Raw genomic sequence first — 15478 nt, forward strand, 5'->3', positions numbered from 1 at the left:
TGAGCCGTTTTTCGGTGTTAGAAACTCCCGCAAACGCGAATATAAAAGCGTCTTTTATTAGCTTTTTCAATCTGCGTTTTAAAACGCAAATTTTTAACGCAAAAAATATTACCAAACGGTAATTTAAGAGTGAGACGCAGATTCTCACCTCAAAAGCGCAAAAAAGCGCCTCAAGAAGCGGTAACAAACACCACCTAAGTGTTTGGGTGATGATACTAAATACCAGGGTTCAAATCTTGTAAGTATTGAATTACTAAATCCATTAAAAACAAGTTTACCAATAAAATAAAATAAAACAATTCCACTTCTTCTCTTTGATACAATATTGTGAATCTTCCTCATGTCTACTAATACAGAAGTCATCACCCCTTTTTGACCGCCCATTTTTGTAAATCACTTTTAATGGGGTTAGAAGTTTTGGAATGGGCTGATTTTTTTTGTCCATATAAGACAAAACACGTTGTAGCTTTTATGTGTCTACGGATGCTGACCCCCATATATATATATATATATTAAACAAGAAATACAAAATCACTAATATATAGAATTCCATCCCCTAACAACATATCACAATAATATTTATAAGCCAAACAAATAAAAAATCAACTCTACCCATACATAAGCAGAGTCATCATGGACTCCACCAAATGTCCATGAACCAACAAAGGATCCAAACAACATTAAAAACAAAACCTTCAGTAAATAAAATTGCATACAACCTCCAAATTTATTATTTAAATAATATTAGAATAAATGAGAGTAAACCAAGGCCCACATTAATAATGTTATACTGTCCATAATAATAAGATGGAATCAAATAGTTTAATGATGCTTCCTACAAATACATGTAGCAAGAAATAAGTCTCAATGACATGTTTGCCCCAATTGGGTCGAGAAATTGCAACCGGCTCATGTTCTAAATGGGCCGAGGCTTGAACATCAATCGGGTTCAGACCGAAAAAAATGGGGGCTGCAATTGAAAAAGTGGTAATGAATGTAGAGTTCCAAGGTCGCCGCTATATCCCATGCAAAAGTAGATATGAGATTCTCTATTATTTTTTTAATATTTTGTATTTGATGAAAAATAATACATAAATAAGATTCTTTTGATTTGAATTTCGAAAAGAAAAGGCTTTTTTTACTTTATTTCTCTCTCTCTCTCTCTACTCCGCCCGACCCTTTGTGCTGCGGAGGATGCCATATGTCAGTTGTCACTACTGTTCTGACTTGTACGTCTCGATATCCCATGCCATGCGGGACCCACACTACATATCAAATTTTAATTTTAACGAGTCAAAATCTAATCTCTCTCTCTCTCTCTGTCTGTGTGTGTGAGTGTGCATTATGTGTCGTCTTTCAGTTGGAGTGTTTCACAGTGAGTCAAGCTTTGTGCAGAAGAGAACAGTATCGTTTGGTTTGGTTTGGTTACTGAAAGCTCTCCTTAGGAAAAGACACCAAGATCGATTTGTTTTCTACTTTTAAAATAAGTTTGCCAGTTCTTTGTGTTTGGAGGTTGAAACCAGTGTCAGAGATTCTCTTTTTCTTTCTTGTTTTTGTTTTTGTTCTTGTTCTTGTCAACCCTGTTTTTGTTATTTGTTATTTGTTTTTTGTTTTTGTTAAATAATCGATTTCAAATCTCTGTTTTTGAAATTTGGTGGGAGTTTCAATTTATATATATATCGTTAGCGACGGACGGATCACGGATAGGATGATTCTCTCTCTCTCTCTCTCTCTCTCTTGAAGTTGACAATAATACCAATTTTGAATATTTGAAAGAAAGAAAGAAAGATCTGAAGGAAGATTTCATTCTTCTCTCCCAAAAGGAATTTTCAGCAAAGTTTCTTGATATTTCTCTCACTAATAGTGTTTGAAGGTATGTATGTTTTGCTTTTAAATGTCAACTTCATTCCTTTTTTCTTTTTTCTTTTTTTTTCAAATCCAGATTTTGAGAGAGAAATGTCCTTTACTGCGAGTGTTCATGACGAAAAGAAAGAAAAACCACAACTTTTTGACCTTCTTTAGATCTGAAGCTTGTTTTCATTCACAGAAGTGAAGTTGGAAATTGAACCCCACATTTAAAACAAAAAAAAAGAACGTTCCCCCTCCATTATTAAAGCTTTATCCTCGTGGGGAAAGGTTCAGTGACTGTGAACCCACGGAAACAGACCATAATGAAACTTTTTGAATTTTAAGTTGGAGTTTATAGCTGAATTTGTTGAAGTTCAATTTAAAAAAAAGATACGATTCTTTTCTTTTTCTTTTGGGATCTTCCTCTCGTGATGAAAGGACAGTTATCTGCAAATTTGTTAGTTTATTTGGCTTTATTGCTCACAGGTGTCACAGTGTTTTTGTTTTTTCTGGTTATGGGTTTCTTTCAAAAGCTTTGCTATCTTTCTTGTCATCCCAGTTTTTTACATGAATCATTAATTACTCTCCAAAATATATGTTCTATTTGAAAATATTATTGGGATGCTTTGTTAACAAAATTCTGTTTTCTACAAATTTTTTGCAAGTTTGGGGTTGCTTCTTATTTATGTCTCTATGAGTTCTTCAACCAAAAGATTTGATTTTGAAATTTTCGGATTCTCTATAAAAGTGCAGCATCCCATGACTACAAGATGTGTGAATCACCTATTGTGCAAAATATATTGTGCTTGTAAGTGTTTCATTCTTGCTGTTCTTCTTGGTAGCTTATCTGTTGTTCAACAATTTATTTATGTTGAATTCTATTAGGATTTGGGACTATTTTGATGGTCTAGAGAATTTTTCGGTTAAATACTACTTCATTTATTTTCTGCAGAAGTGATTCCCACCCCAAATGTTTGCAGATTGTTGGGAGAGAGAGTAATTCAGAACATCTGTTGGATTTTGTGGACAAGTTTGACAGTGGTACTAATTCCTCCATGTTAGAGGTCAGTACTGATCGGCTAATATATGTGTTGCAAATCTTAATCTGCATGTTAAATAAATCTCGGAGGAAACCTGATTGCAGATTATTTATTGGAAATTGGAATCAATCAATTAGTTTGGTGGAAAGCGGACCTGGCTACCCTGTTCTTCCTTTTAAAAAAAATATATTTTTTCCCAATATTTGCTGAAGATTTTTGAAGTGATTATCTTATAAGGCAAATTTAAAAAAATACAATAAGAGTCGTGATTTTCTGATGCCCCATCTGACACATGCCCCCTAACACCCCCTGACGTGGCATGGGTTAGAACCATAGATTCCCCCCTCAGGATACACAACTGTACATCCCCATAAATATGTGCAGTTGTGTATCCCGAGGAAAATAATCAATGGTTCTAAAACATGCCACATCAGGGGTCGTGTGTCAGAGGAAAATCATTATTCAATACAATAATAAGACATACCATGCCCTATGAAGTTGAATGTTGAGCAATTAAGAAGCAACATGTTAATAGATTGATTGAAACGAGATAAGGATGATGAAATGGATGAGTGGAAATATTAACAAATATAAAATTAGAAATTGTCACACTTGTGAAAATGTAGGAGTAGCGGGCATGACATAAGCTAGGAGATGATTGAGTCAAATGGTTTGGTCATGTGTATCAAAATGCTGATTACAGCTCCAACTAGAAGGAAAATGCAAGTTTAAGGTTCTAAAAGAGTGTGAGGAAGTCCAAAAGAATGTCGATTGTAAGTAGTGAAAGCATATATAAACACACTTGTAATGACCGAAGCCATAGATGATCATCATCAACACTAGTGACTGCACTGACGATCATTTTCTCTAATAAAAAACTTTGTAATGGGGCTGATGATTGGAAGCTAGAAGTCTCTATCTCTCTCTCTCCAAGAAAGATGTGATTTCTTTTAGCCTCTTAGGCTCTTCCTATTGCATGAACTGTAATGTAAACCATTTAATTTTTTGTCTGGTTAGGTAAGCAATTCTAGTGGACATGCCAAAAGTTTTGGATACCAACATACTAGTACCTCTCCGTACAGATTCCAGCTTGAACAGGATGTAAGTGGCCTTTTTTTTTTTTTTGGGTTAACATGCAAGTGTTTTTTGCGTACAATCTCCAATGCAACGATACAATGACTGTTGGTTATGACCATGTTAAATAAGGTTCCAATTTCAATCATTGATGTACGCATCAAATAAATCTTTGAACTCAATGTTCTTTGCAAGCACAATACTTACCAATAACTGTGATTTTGACTTGTAGAGTGTGGGCAAAGCAATGCAGCCTATCACTGATATATAGTTTTTAAATCGTATTTTGAAGTTCAATTTACTGAGGTGTATACCTCACGGTTCGTGGAATTTTTAATAAATAATCTGTCACTTTGTTATTTCCTAATGGAAGTCATTATGTGATAGGTTCAACGATTGCAACAACAGCTTTGGGAAGAAAAGGAGATTCATGCTATCCTGGAAAACGCTGTTGAGCACACTGCCGTAACATCATCTAATTTATTGTGCCTTCCACATAATGTATACTTCTTTTTTTCGCAGTTTATTTTTAAATTTGTAATATTTTAATGAAGAAAGAGAGGATCAATTGTTATGGAATGCCTCTTCTGGTCAATCACTATGTATATAATATCCTAAATCTAAGTTTACAGCGCAAATGGCCTTTTCATTGATTTATTCTCTTCCTTGAGTTTCATTATCTTGTACAGGCCAAGGAACTCTTGTCTGGTATTGCCATGTTGGAGATCACTGTTTCAAAGCTTGAACAAGAGCGGATTTCTTTGCATTTCCAACTTAGTCAAGAAAGAAATGAAAGGAGGCTTGTGGAGTACCGGATGAAAAATTCACCTTCTAATTCAGAATTTCTTGGCTCTCCTGACCACTTGAAAAGATTGGTATAAACTCTTTATTTAGAACATCCTGTTATTTCAGTTGACCCTCATGATCATCACACATCCATTCCTCCTCGACAATGCTCTGAAGAAATTTAAGTTCATCTTTTGTATCATTCTTACCATTTATTATCTATGAATATGTTCATGTCCTTTGCATCTTTCTCTGATTATAGTGATTAAAAATGTCTATACATAAAGATTTATGCTTTTTGTGTCCCCGGTATGGAGCCATTACTCTTCAATTTTATAAGGGGGTCATAAAGTAACAAGAAGTACCATCTTGTGTTTTGTATTGGAATCCCTGATTATGTCGGAAATCTATTGATTTTCGTGGGTTAAAGTCCAATTTAAAACCCCACCCCCGAAAAAGGAAAAAAAGAACGATGAATGGGCAAGTTGAATTGAAGCACTCTACACATGAAAACAAGACCACATCTGGAAATAAGACTGTTGTGTCACCCCAGAGTATTTTCTGATTCAAATAACTTGGTGTAGAGGAAAAACTATGGAACTGCTGCTGTTATTTTATAAAATGATGGAATAGATACTGTGTGTGAAATTAAATTGTGATGGAGTTTCACATTTTAATTTTTGGAGTTTTTGTTCTCATTGCTTGGTGATCCTGGACTTCAATGTCTAATTTGTGAGTGGCACAGAATGTTGATAAACTATATTCAAGAATAGGACACAAACTGGAAAAGTTTGATGTATTTTCCATGATATCCATATGGGCATGAAAGTCTCAATCATTTTTTTTAATAATTATAAATCATCTTAGTGATCATATAAGGGTATTCTTTTGATGCTAAGAAACTTGTAAAAGGGAAATAGTTGTAAAATCTTTTTGATGTTGGAATCTAATATTTGACACTTCACATCAGAATATGGACTCTGGCACACTCATCCAAGACAAGAATGTATCCACACAAAAACTACATGTAGTCGTTGGGAAGCTTAATAAAGAGATGCCAATTAAGGGCCTTTGGGATCACCCTAATCATCTATCAGAGGAGATGGTGCGGTGTATGAAGAACATCTTCATCTCTCTGGCAGGTTCTTCCAATGTATCATCCAAATCGTCCACTTCGGACATCCATTGCTCTCCTTTGTCTCCGCATGGGCATCTCTCATATTCATCTTTGTCGTCATTATCTGAGCACTCAATGGTTTCATCGTGGGTGCAGAGCCCACGGGTTGATTTACAGTGTGACTGTAAAGTGTTGTCTACAAAAAATACATGTGACCCCTACAGAGTTCGTGGAAAATTAAGCTGGGCAGACATTGGAAACTATGGATCAGGAGTTGAGGTTTCTTGGATGTTAGTTGGGAAGACACAGCTAGAATATGCTTCTGGGGCATTGCGAAGATTCAGGTAAGATGCTATCCATTTTTTCTGGGGTTTTAATTAGATCTTTGGACTAATTGATGACATGAATTATATTGAATTAAATATAATTTTTGGAAACAAGAAGACCTGATATTGGCAATTTGGGAAGGAACTTTTCTCCAATTTATGGTCTTAATTTGGCGGCAGATTGCTTTTTATGACTTGATGGTTCAACAATCTGAACCTGAAATTTGCAGTTTGATTGAGTTTCCATTTTGTAAAACTGATCTAGTTCTTTTCTTCCCATACTTAGTATATCATGAGTTAATATTGTGAGATGCATCTCAAGGTTTAGCTCATTCTGAGATGGTGTGATGCACTATTTTGTTATCGGCCATATTTGTAAAATTTAAAGCTTGGCATATTTAGCCAAGAATTTCCTTAGAACTTGAACTCTTAATTTTCATTTAAAAGCGTGAGTTCTTATATTAATTCGATAGTATTTATGCGGTTATGGTGCTATTTGTTTGGAGAACAGGTTGCTTGTTGAGCACTTGGCCAAAGTGAATCCAATCCACTTGAGCTGCAATGAGAAGTTAGCTTTCTGGATCAACATATATAATGCACTGATCATGCACGTATGTTTTTCTTTTATTTTGCTTCCAAAAGATTTACAAAATAAGCTCAAAGCAGTTTCATTTAAGAGAAAAAGTATAAAAATAATTTAAGAGGACAATGGTTAACTTGTTCTTTTTAGCCTAATATCTGGATTCCTGACAGGCTTACTTGGCATATGGAGTCCCTAGAACTGAATTGAAGCTTTTCTCATTGATGCAGAAGGTGGCTTGTAATATACATTATCTTCCCTTTCTTTTCCTCTATTTCCAGAGTTCTCTCCATCTCCTTATTTTTTCTTTTCTTTATGGGCAATTCTACAAATCAACATGCCTCTCAAGTACCATGTTATGAAGAAATTATTGAAATATGAAATTACATGGATCTTTTTAAGAATTTTGGCATCACCCATACAAATACTAATTTATACGGGGGTTAGCTTTGTTGGTCCTAGACAATGGTCACAAAAACTTTGTTTTTGTTTTTTTTGTTTGTTGAAAAAGTCTCATTTAGAATGCATTTTGTACTTATAGCGATTGAAATAATTTAAAAACATGATTTTTTCAACCAAAAAAAAAAAAGCTTGTCTACGTTTCAAACATGTTTTTAAACACATTAGTAAAAAAACATTTTTTTGTAGACCTATGGCTACTTGTGATTGGTTTTTAATTTTTTTAGTAATATGTTATTTAGCTTAAAATATACATTGATGGTTAGATTGTTTTTTTTAGCATCATAAAATGTATAATGATGTGTGGAAACAAATTATCATACATAGCTCATCTATTTTTATTTTTATTTTTATTTTTAAACGAAAAAATATATTGGAAACTTAGAATAAATGTCTTGTGTATTATATTTTTCATTTTTTCCCACTTTTTTCTACTTCCTTTCCCCTTTTTGTGAAGTTTTTCCTTGCCGTTTTAAACCCGTATTCCGACTTGGTGACTAGTAACAATAAAGGATAAGTTGCTCAGTTATCATGCCTCATAGTTACTGTTATTCAATTTTGCATTCTTCTTTTCAGGCAGCATACACAATCGGGGGCCATTCTTTCAGTGCTGCAGCCATTGAGTATGTTATTCTGAAGATGAAGCCACCAGTTCATAGGCCACAGACTGTATGAACTCACATTTTTGCTATTATATAAGTTCTAATCTATTCTAGTTTATCTTTCCTTCTTCCTGGTTCTGATGATTAACATCTCATATATTATCAGGCTTTGCTGCTTGCCCTTCACAAGATGAAAGTATCAGAACAGCAGCAAAATTTCTCGATTGATACTCTTGAACCACTTGTAGTGTTTGCTCTCAGTTGCGGAATGTACTCGTCCCCTGCAGTTATATTTTCTCCAATGCCTAGGCTTCTTTCCAAATTCACTTACTTGGAACTTTTCAAAATTTCTCCAAACTTGTTGATCATATCTAAATTGCTGTAGTATTGACTTTGTAGGTAAGGATCTACACTGCCAAGAATGTGAGAGAGGAGCTTCAAGAAGCCCAACGTGACTTCATACGAGCTTCGGTTGGGGTAAGCAACAAAGGGAGGCTCTTGGTGCCAAAAATGCTTCATTGCTTTGCGAGGGGCTTTGTCGATGATTCCAACTTGGCTGTATGGATCTCTCGTTACCTTCCTCCCCAACAGGCTGCCTTTGTTGAACAATGTGTGTCACAAAGGCAGCATAGCTTTCTTGCATCTCGCAACTGTGGCATTCTCCCCTTTGATTCTCGTTTCCGCTACCTATTCTTGCCTGATGAAATCTCTCCCTCTTGTCACTAAACTCCCCTATAATCCTTATATTTGGTCCAAACCGTTACTCCAGAACTATATTTCTTGATTTTGTGGCTCCATCATATTTTGGAAAGACGATGACACTTGCAGTTTCTGTTCATACCCTTTAAGCGTGTGACAACATCTTAAGTCTGAAACGGTATAAGCACCAAGTGCTTTTGAATTCTTTACTGACAAAGAACTTTGTATCAGAACTTTTGGTGATCAACGTGGTTGCCCTCACTGTACCCAATGAAATGTTGTTTAGGTAAATTATGTGAAGTGTTGAAAGTTTTGTAATCTTATGATTGAATTAGGGAATGGTGTACAGTTTGTGCACTGTGTTTCATGACAATTGTACAGTGTTGATGCCTGCTTGCCTAGTTGCTACACATCCATTTGAATTCTACTTGGGAATTGATGCATTTTAATTTGTAAATGTTAACTGATCCATGTCTGATGTGCCGAATTTGATATGTACCAAGGATGTAATTGTAGTTATCAACTTTCCTATTTTGGATGAAATTTGTTTGGGGTCCAAATCCTATTTTTGTTACAATAGTTACCTTATTTATCCTCCAAATGCTTTCTTCAAGGAGAAATAGATGAGTTTTGGCAAATGGTATCACGAAACGGATAATTTTTTGTCCAGAGTTTCATAGGGTTCTTAAAAGCTAGGGCTTTTTGTAGGATCCTTTTTTGGATGAGAAAATGGATATTTTGAAATCCAGGATTTCTTATAAGTTTTCTTAAACTAAATTCATTTTTACTCTTTTTCTCTCTTCCTCCCTATTTATCATGTTCCTTCCCTTGCTCTTAGGTCCTTTCTCTTAGGTTTTTCTAAGAATTCTAGAAGATGACTTTAGTGTATCTATTATTAATTGGGGTGTACTCTATTACTTCATTAATTTGTATGTTATAATTAAAAGTTGATGTGCCAATAGAAATTCTCTTTAGGAAGCTAGAATATTTCCCCTTAAGCAATAGAAACAGATTAGTTTTGGATATATTTATGTGTACACACTGTCGAATGGTGAAGACAAAAAGGGTAAAAACCAGAGCTTTTGATAAGGTGATATGTTCAATAGTCTGTTGGGTCGAAATCCATCATCTCCTTCAAGGCTTTGGCCATTCAAACCCAACCACTATAGGTGGTCTTCAACAGATTTTCAGCCTTTATTTGGTTATTTCTTCTTTCAATCATTTACCCTTCAAAGGGTTCCTCCAATTGGTGTGCTCTGGAACCCATGATTCATGTCATACACTTGGTGAAATAATAATTGTATTTGATAATTAAAATTTCTAATCAATTTGATTTTTCAGTATATAAGAATGCTAAATATTCATGATTCAGAAAAAACACACAAACCACCCCAACCAAAAAAAAGAGAAGTAACAAAAATATAATTGCATTATCACCAATGCCTATAAAGATAATAATACCAAAAAGGCAGAAAGGATATGTAGTAACGTTGTGCCCTTTTAACAAAAGACACATATAACCAAAAAAAATACGAAATCAAATATAACATTCAGCGTTCTATGTAATTATATGTATATACACACAGTAACAAAACAATTTCTTTTATGTTCATCGGAAGGAAGGAAGAATCAATCCTACACTCCACCTCACAATTCAGAGTCTGTGAGGGTCATGTATCAACTTTGGTAATATAGATCTATGGTTCATGTTGCTGTTTCAATTCACTCTAACATGAGAGCAATCACATAGCCACCACTCCCATAAATCTAACAGAAAGAAGAATGCATTGAGTCTACCCCTACCACCTTTAACCTCATTTCCAGCCATGAAAATGGTTGGTATTTAGAAGGAATAATGAAACAACTAGTCACAAACCGGAGAGTGCATTTTTTCATCCAAAACGGATTACGATACACGATATATCGTCTTTACTCTTCCTTGCCAATGCCTCCATGGTCAAACGCTTTGCTGCTGCTCGAGGATCTTTAACCGATTTCACCAGTTCAACAGCCTCTTCATTCTTCATGACCTAGCATAAGAAAACAATTAAAGAATCTTAATCACCATTGTTGATTAATGTTTGTTGGTATCTGAATGATCCCCAACTTCGGTGGAGTACAAAATAAATTGAGTTCATGCAATGACTATGAATTTGAAGTTAAGTAAAATTGAGAGCAACCATGATTTTTTTGTGGAAAATTTCCAAGAGGATAAAAAAATTCAAGGGCTAGAAATATTTTTACTGATAAAAGAAAAAGAGTATTAAAATATAATAATAATAACCCAGACTTGATTGAAAAAAATAAAAACCTCACGCCAACAAGTTGAGAAGACCCCTTGAAGTGGAAATACAGACTATTGCAACAAACTCGGAATCAATTCCAAGTAAGCTTTTTCAATACTATCCTGAAATCAATCTGGCAAGATGATGTACCCCAAAAACATTACTTTACTTGGAGATACCCCGCCAAAAGTCTTATCTTCTTCCCATTTGAATTGCTTCACTTGTTGTAAAACACAACAACAAACGAGGCAGAAAAAAATATTACCCATGGTTGAGACCAGAACGAAACATTGACCCCAGGTTGACTTCAGGATGGTCTCTGTGGTATTATCAACTCTCCAGAAAAAAACATGTTTGACTTCAGCACAATCATCATTCCTAACTAAAGGGCGGGGGGGGGGGGGGGGGGGGGGGGGGGTATCAACATTTCAACACCTATATGTGATTATTTACTTTTAGTTCTTTGATAACAATTAAAGAACTCTGCCAATGTTCGCATTGCCAGTCCCAAGCCCAGACAAAGGAGGAAGGTAGTGTCATGTTGATGGTGTAAATATCCTCAAAACCTTAATATTGATCCAAACTTGCAAAGCGGGATGGGGAAAAAAGGATTTATGCAAATAAATTGCTTATAACTTCAAATCCCCTCAAAAAAATAAAATAAAATAAACAAATAAAACAAAAGTAAAGAAAGAAGAAAGAAATTAAGAAGAAAACAGTAACACATGAGCAAACAATCAAAACTTTATCCTACTATTGCCAATGAAATTACAGATCAGGAAAAAGAAAGAAAAATATGAATAGTAAGATCTAACCTTCCACAAGCCATCGCTAGCCAATATGACAAACTCAATAGTGGGGTCTATGGGTATATGTCTTACATGAGGCTCCGAACTTAAATGCGCCTTGAGGCTTTGATCACCAAACGCACGTGCAACTGCCAGCTGGCCATTCACCCGGGGCACATCTCCTGAAATTAAAATTAATGGATAGAAGGATATGTACAACTCCTTCCATCGGAGGAAGCAAAGTTCTCTACAAAAGAAGAACCGTTTGGTGTAATTGATTAATCAAAAGAAACAAGTACCAGGAAGCGTAATCACAAAGCCGCCCTGTTTCTCAATCCTTCTCCGTTCGGTCTGTGGTTCATGGTCCACTGTAAGCTGATTAGCAGAGCCCCTCTCACACACTACGGCTCTAGAGTCACCAATATTTGCAATCCACAAATCTTTACCATCAATAACAATGGCAGTAACCGCTGTCGAGCCACCAGGACCCAACCTCGTGGCATTTTCTAGAATGATTTTGTCAGTGGAGCTGTACGCATTCTTAATTGCCGTTGCAGTGTCTTTCCAGAAATTTGGCTGTACCATATATAAATAAAACAAAAGAGAGAATAAGTTAATCATAAAAAATGGCTCGATTGATAGGTAATTCAATGTAAGAATTAAAAAAAAACTAAGTTGTGCTAGGAAATCAAATCAATTTAGTATAAAAAAAGAATTTGCAAGTTTTTTGCTTGGTTATCTTGATGCCCATAAAAAAGTAAAATAAAAAAATTCAATCAACTTAAAGAAAGAAATTCAAATGGATATTTGACTAAGTCTCTAGTCAACTCAAGGTTGTCCATCAGTTTGTTTAACTCGATTTTCAATCTTAGAACCTTCAAACAAAAAAGGGTTATTGTGCTCTAATAATAGACAATTTGATTACGTAAGTAAGCAAATTATACAGTGAAACCCATCCCACATCTCACAAGTTCAAAATGAGGACATTCACATGGTGGAACCATTAGTATGCCACCATTTCATTTCTGGATTATGTAGTAGTTTTTTTTTTTCCGTTCGTTCAAATAGCTCTGTGATCTTTCTTAGTTTTCTCCCAGGAATCATTACCCAAGAACTATGTAGCAGCCAATTAGATTTACCCTTTACAATATTCTAGAATGAATCAAAAGAGAAGATTGAAGGATGGGGATAGGTTACCTCATCCAGTATGTTGTTGAAAAGGTTGTGTTTGAGATAACTCGGCACGAGATCCCCGAGGTGGCCATCAAAAATGGCAAATAACCCAAGCTCATGATTCTTTTTGACTTTGTACTCGGCAACTAGGTAATCCTCCATATCGTGACCCGATTTCCCTTCAACCAAGTGGAACCCATGTACCACTCTGTTACGGGACGACTTACTTCGCCCTTTCCCAGTATCTGGTGTCGATGAATTAAGACAAGTGGCATTCTTCACACCCATCCAATAAACACCAAAATAAATAAATAATAATAATAATCAGAAATTCATTCTCAATCAACATACCCAGAAACCAAATTCCATAATCATATAAAACATGGATTAAAACAGGTAGTAATTCATTAACCAAATCATTGAACACCTCCAAATCACTACTCTAGTCTAGTTTTACAATAATTAAATTATATGGGACTGAATTTAAAGAGCATGTTATCTCCAAATCATTAAAAATATTCTAGGAGAACCCAATCAAAACTGTTTCTGTATGACCAAAAAAAAGAAAAACAAGTGACACCCATGCATAAAGAAGAAGCAAATAATCTAAAACCCAAAGGGGACCAGCTTGTTTATATTGGAATGAAGACTGTATATTGGTGAATCTTACAGTTGGATTAGATTGTGAAGTACAAGCATAATCCAAGAGGGGGGGAAAATAAAAAGTCAACAAGAAATCTTGGTTATATAGTTTAATATTTATGCATATTTATTAAATTATAATATAAATATAGAGAGAAGAAGAAGAAGAAGAAGGAGAGGAAGCAGTAAATATAAACCTTGATCTTGGTAAGGAGATCACTTCTCCTTCTGGTGCTGGAAGAACAGGTAGCAACTGATTGGTTCTCCATATCAAACCAAACAAAACATAAGACCCACTTCTCTCCTCTGCTTCTGCTTCTGCTTTTGCTGCTCCTCTCTTCTTCTTCTTCTTCTTCTTCTTCTTATTGAATCTCTCAAGAGAGAGAGAGAGAGAGGAGAGAGAGGACTTGTTCTTCTTTGGGGGCAAAAAAGAAAATAATGAGATAAAGGTTACAGTAGTTCAGCAATGCCATCGTTTCCAACGCGTATTTGCGTGGGTTGGGTGACGGAATGTTTGACTATAAATTAGTCAAATAAAGATGATGGACGGTGGATTCGAGTGTGAACTTTGTTTTCCAGCGGCCAACCAACGGTTGAGACTCCTTAAATATCTCCCAAGCAGTCGTTCAACAAGATTTTTCGTATGCGTGTGGTCCCCTCTCTGATGCTGACATCACCTTCTCCTTAATTCTCCGTAACCTTCCTCGAACTTTCGTACCCTTTGACGATCTCGTAAAGCAAGAAATGGGCCTGATTTTTTACATAGATTTTGTATTTTGTTTGAGACCCTGTTATTTTCAAAATAATGACATGCACCAATGACTTTAGTTCTTCTGAGAAATTAAAAGAAAATGACATAAATACCCTCATCATTTAGCATGAACGTCTTTATTAATATATCTCATCAATCCTATCTTGTTACTTAAGTTTTTCTTTTAAGTTTTTAGGAAAGAAAATTGAGGTTGAAGAGGGTAAAATGTTTTCCCTAGAGAATAGAAGCAAAGGATTTTTTTTTTTTTTTTCCTTTGAAGAAAAAATTAAGGGATTTTGACAAAAGTTGAAGATGAGAGCATTTAAGTCGTTTTCTCTATGGATATGTGATCTATTTGAAACACAAGGGTTATCTCAAATATTTACCAAAATCCGGAGGAATTGTTTAAATCATCCTTTCTTTTCTTCATCTTTAAAAAAAATAAAGTCGAACTTATCAAGCCATGAACTTCTGAACAGGACCAATACACCTAAAAATATGAAAATATCCTTAATTAATGATTACGTGGTTGAATTTGGGCATTATTCCATATAATAATGGTTGGTAAACATTTTCATACCAGTGATGAAGAGCAACCAATCAATCACCTCTCAATCTTAATTAATGGGTTCATAGCTAACTTTACAACTTGGCTTTACACTACATTGCCAGTCCCATACCCGCCATAAAAGATGAGAGTTACAACGTGTTAAGAGCTTCACCACCTACTAAAATGATTTTTTGACCCTTTCTGCTCGTGTTTCCCTCAGAGACTACACACCATTGTAGATTCCAATTATAGTGGGAAGTGTGCAAGAATCAGCCAATAGATCATCTAAAAAATGACAAACCACTAAAATGTTCAATTGCGATGGAAAGTAAGCGAGGATTGACTAACGCTAGCAAAAAAAATATCGACCCATGATGATTGTAAGATTAGTGCGGCACTTAAATGTGGGGACTTTTAGCATGTACGAACATGTTTTTTTTAATAGCTACAAGGTTAGTGGTTAGCAAATGAAGTTGGGTTTAAGGGGGTTTGAACCTAAGCCATTGGAACAACACTCCACATATCTACCACTTAGCTTAGTTGGCACTTTGTAAGAACAAGAAGTTGCTTGATACAAATAAAAGAAGAAAATAAATATAGTTTGTTTAAAATATACAAAATGTTAAAAAACATAAAAACTTAAAAAGAATCGATGGTTACAAACTTCACTCAAACCTTGGTATTTGAAAAATTTTCAATCATCCCCTTTTGAACCTTGGTTTGAAGTTGTGTTGTGAAATTGAGGTCCTTGCATTGAC

The 15478-nt window shown here is 35.1% G+C and overlaps 2 protein-coding genes across 6 annotated transcripts; one reads left to right on the forward strand and one right to left on the reverse strand.

Annotated features, from left to right (window-relative positions):
* Positions 1–1700: 1700 nt before the first annotated feature.
* On the forward strand, positions 1701–8958 carry LOC147397632 (ubiquinone biosynthesis protein (Protein of unknown function, DUF547)). 5 transcript variants are annotated; one of them, XM_086449488.1, is made up of 12 exons: positions 1701–1873; positions 2514–2656; positions 2801–2912; positions 3906–3989; positions 4350–4463; positions 4652–4837; positions 5719–6209; positions 6703–6802; positions 6945–7004; positions 7807–7899; positions 7999–8118; positions 8232–8958. In XM_086449488.1, the coding sequence occupies exons 2-12, from the start codon at positions 2619–2621 to the stop codon at positions 8556–8558; spliced, it is 1725 nt and encodes a 574-aa protein (XP_086305614.1). In that variant the 5' UTR covers positions 1701–1873; positions 2514–2618; the 3' UTR covers positions 8559–8958. The 5 variants fall into 5 exon arrangements, with proteins under 5 accessions (XP_086305614.1, XP_086305616.1, XP_086305615.1 ...); XM_086449490.1 differs by having other exon boundaries at positions 2597–2656; XM_086449489.1 differs by having other exon boundaries at positions 2602–2656.
* Positions 8959–10048: 1090 nt separating this feature from the next.
* On the reverse strand, positions 10049–13834 carry LOC147397633 (putative protein phosphatase 2C 44). Its single transcript, XM_086449495.1, has 5 exons — positions 13617–13834; positions 12802–13053; positions 11904–12180; positions 11632–11786; positions 10049–10561 (listed from the first exon to the last, which is right to left on the reverse strand). Exons 1-5 carry the CDS (start codon positions 13686–13688, stop codon positions 10424–10426), a joined length of 894 nt encoding a protein of 297 aa, XP_086305621.1. The 5' UTR covers positions 13689–13834; the 3' UTR covers positions 10049–10423.
* Between the last annotated feature and the right edge of the window lie 1644 nt (positions 13835–15478).

This window comes from Akebia trifoliata, chromosome 8 (assembly GCF_017979445.1).
Source record: "Akebia trifoliata isolate Shusen 1 chromosome 8, ASM1797944v1, whole genome shotgun sequence".
Taxonomy (NCBI): Eukaryota; Viridiplantae; Streptophyta; class Magnoliopsida; order Ranunculales; family Lardizabalaceae; genus Akebia; species Akebia trifoliata.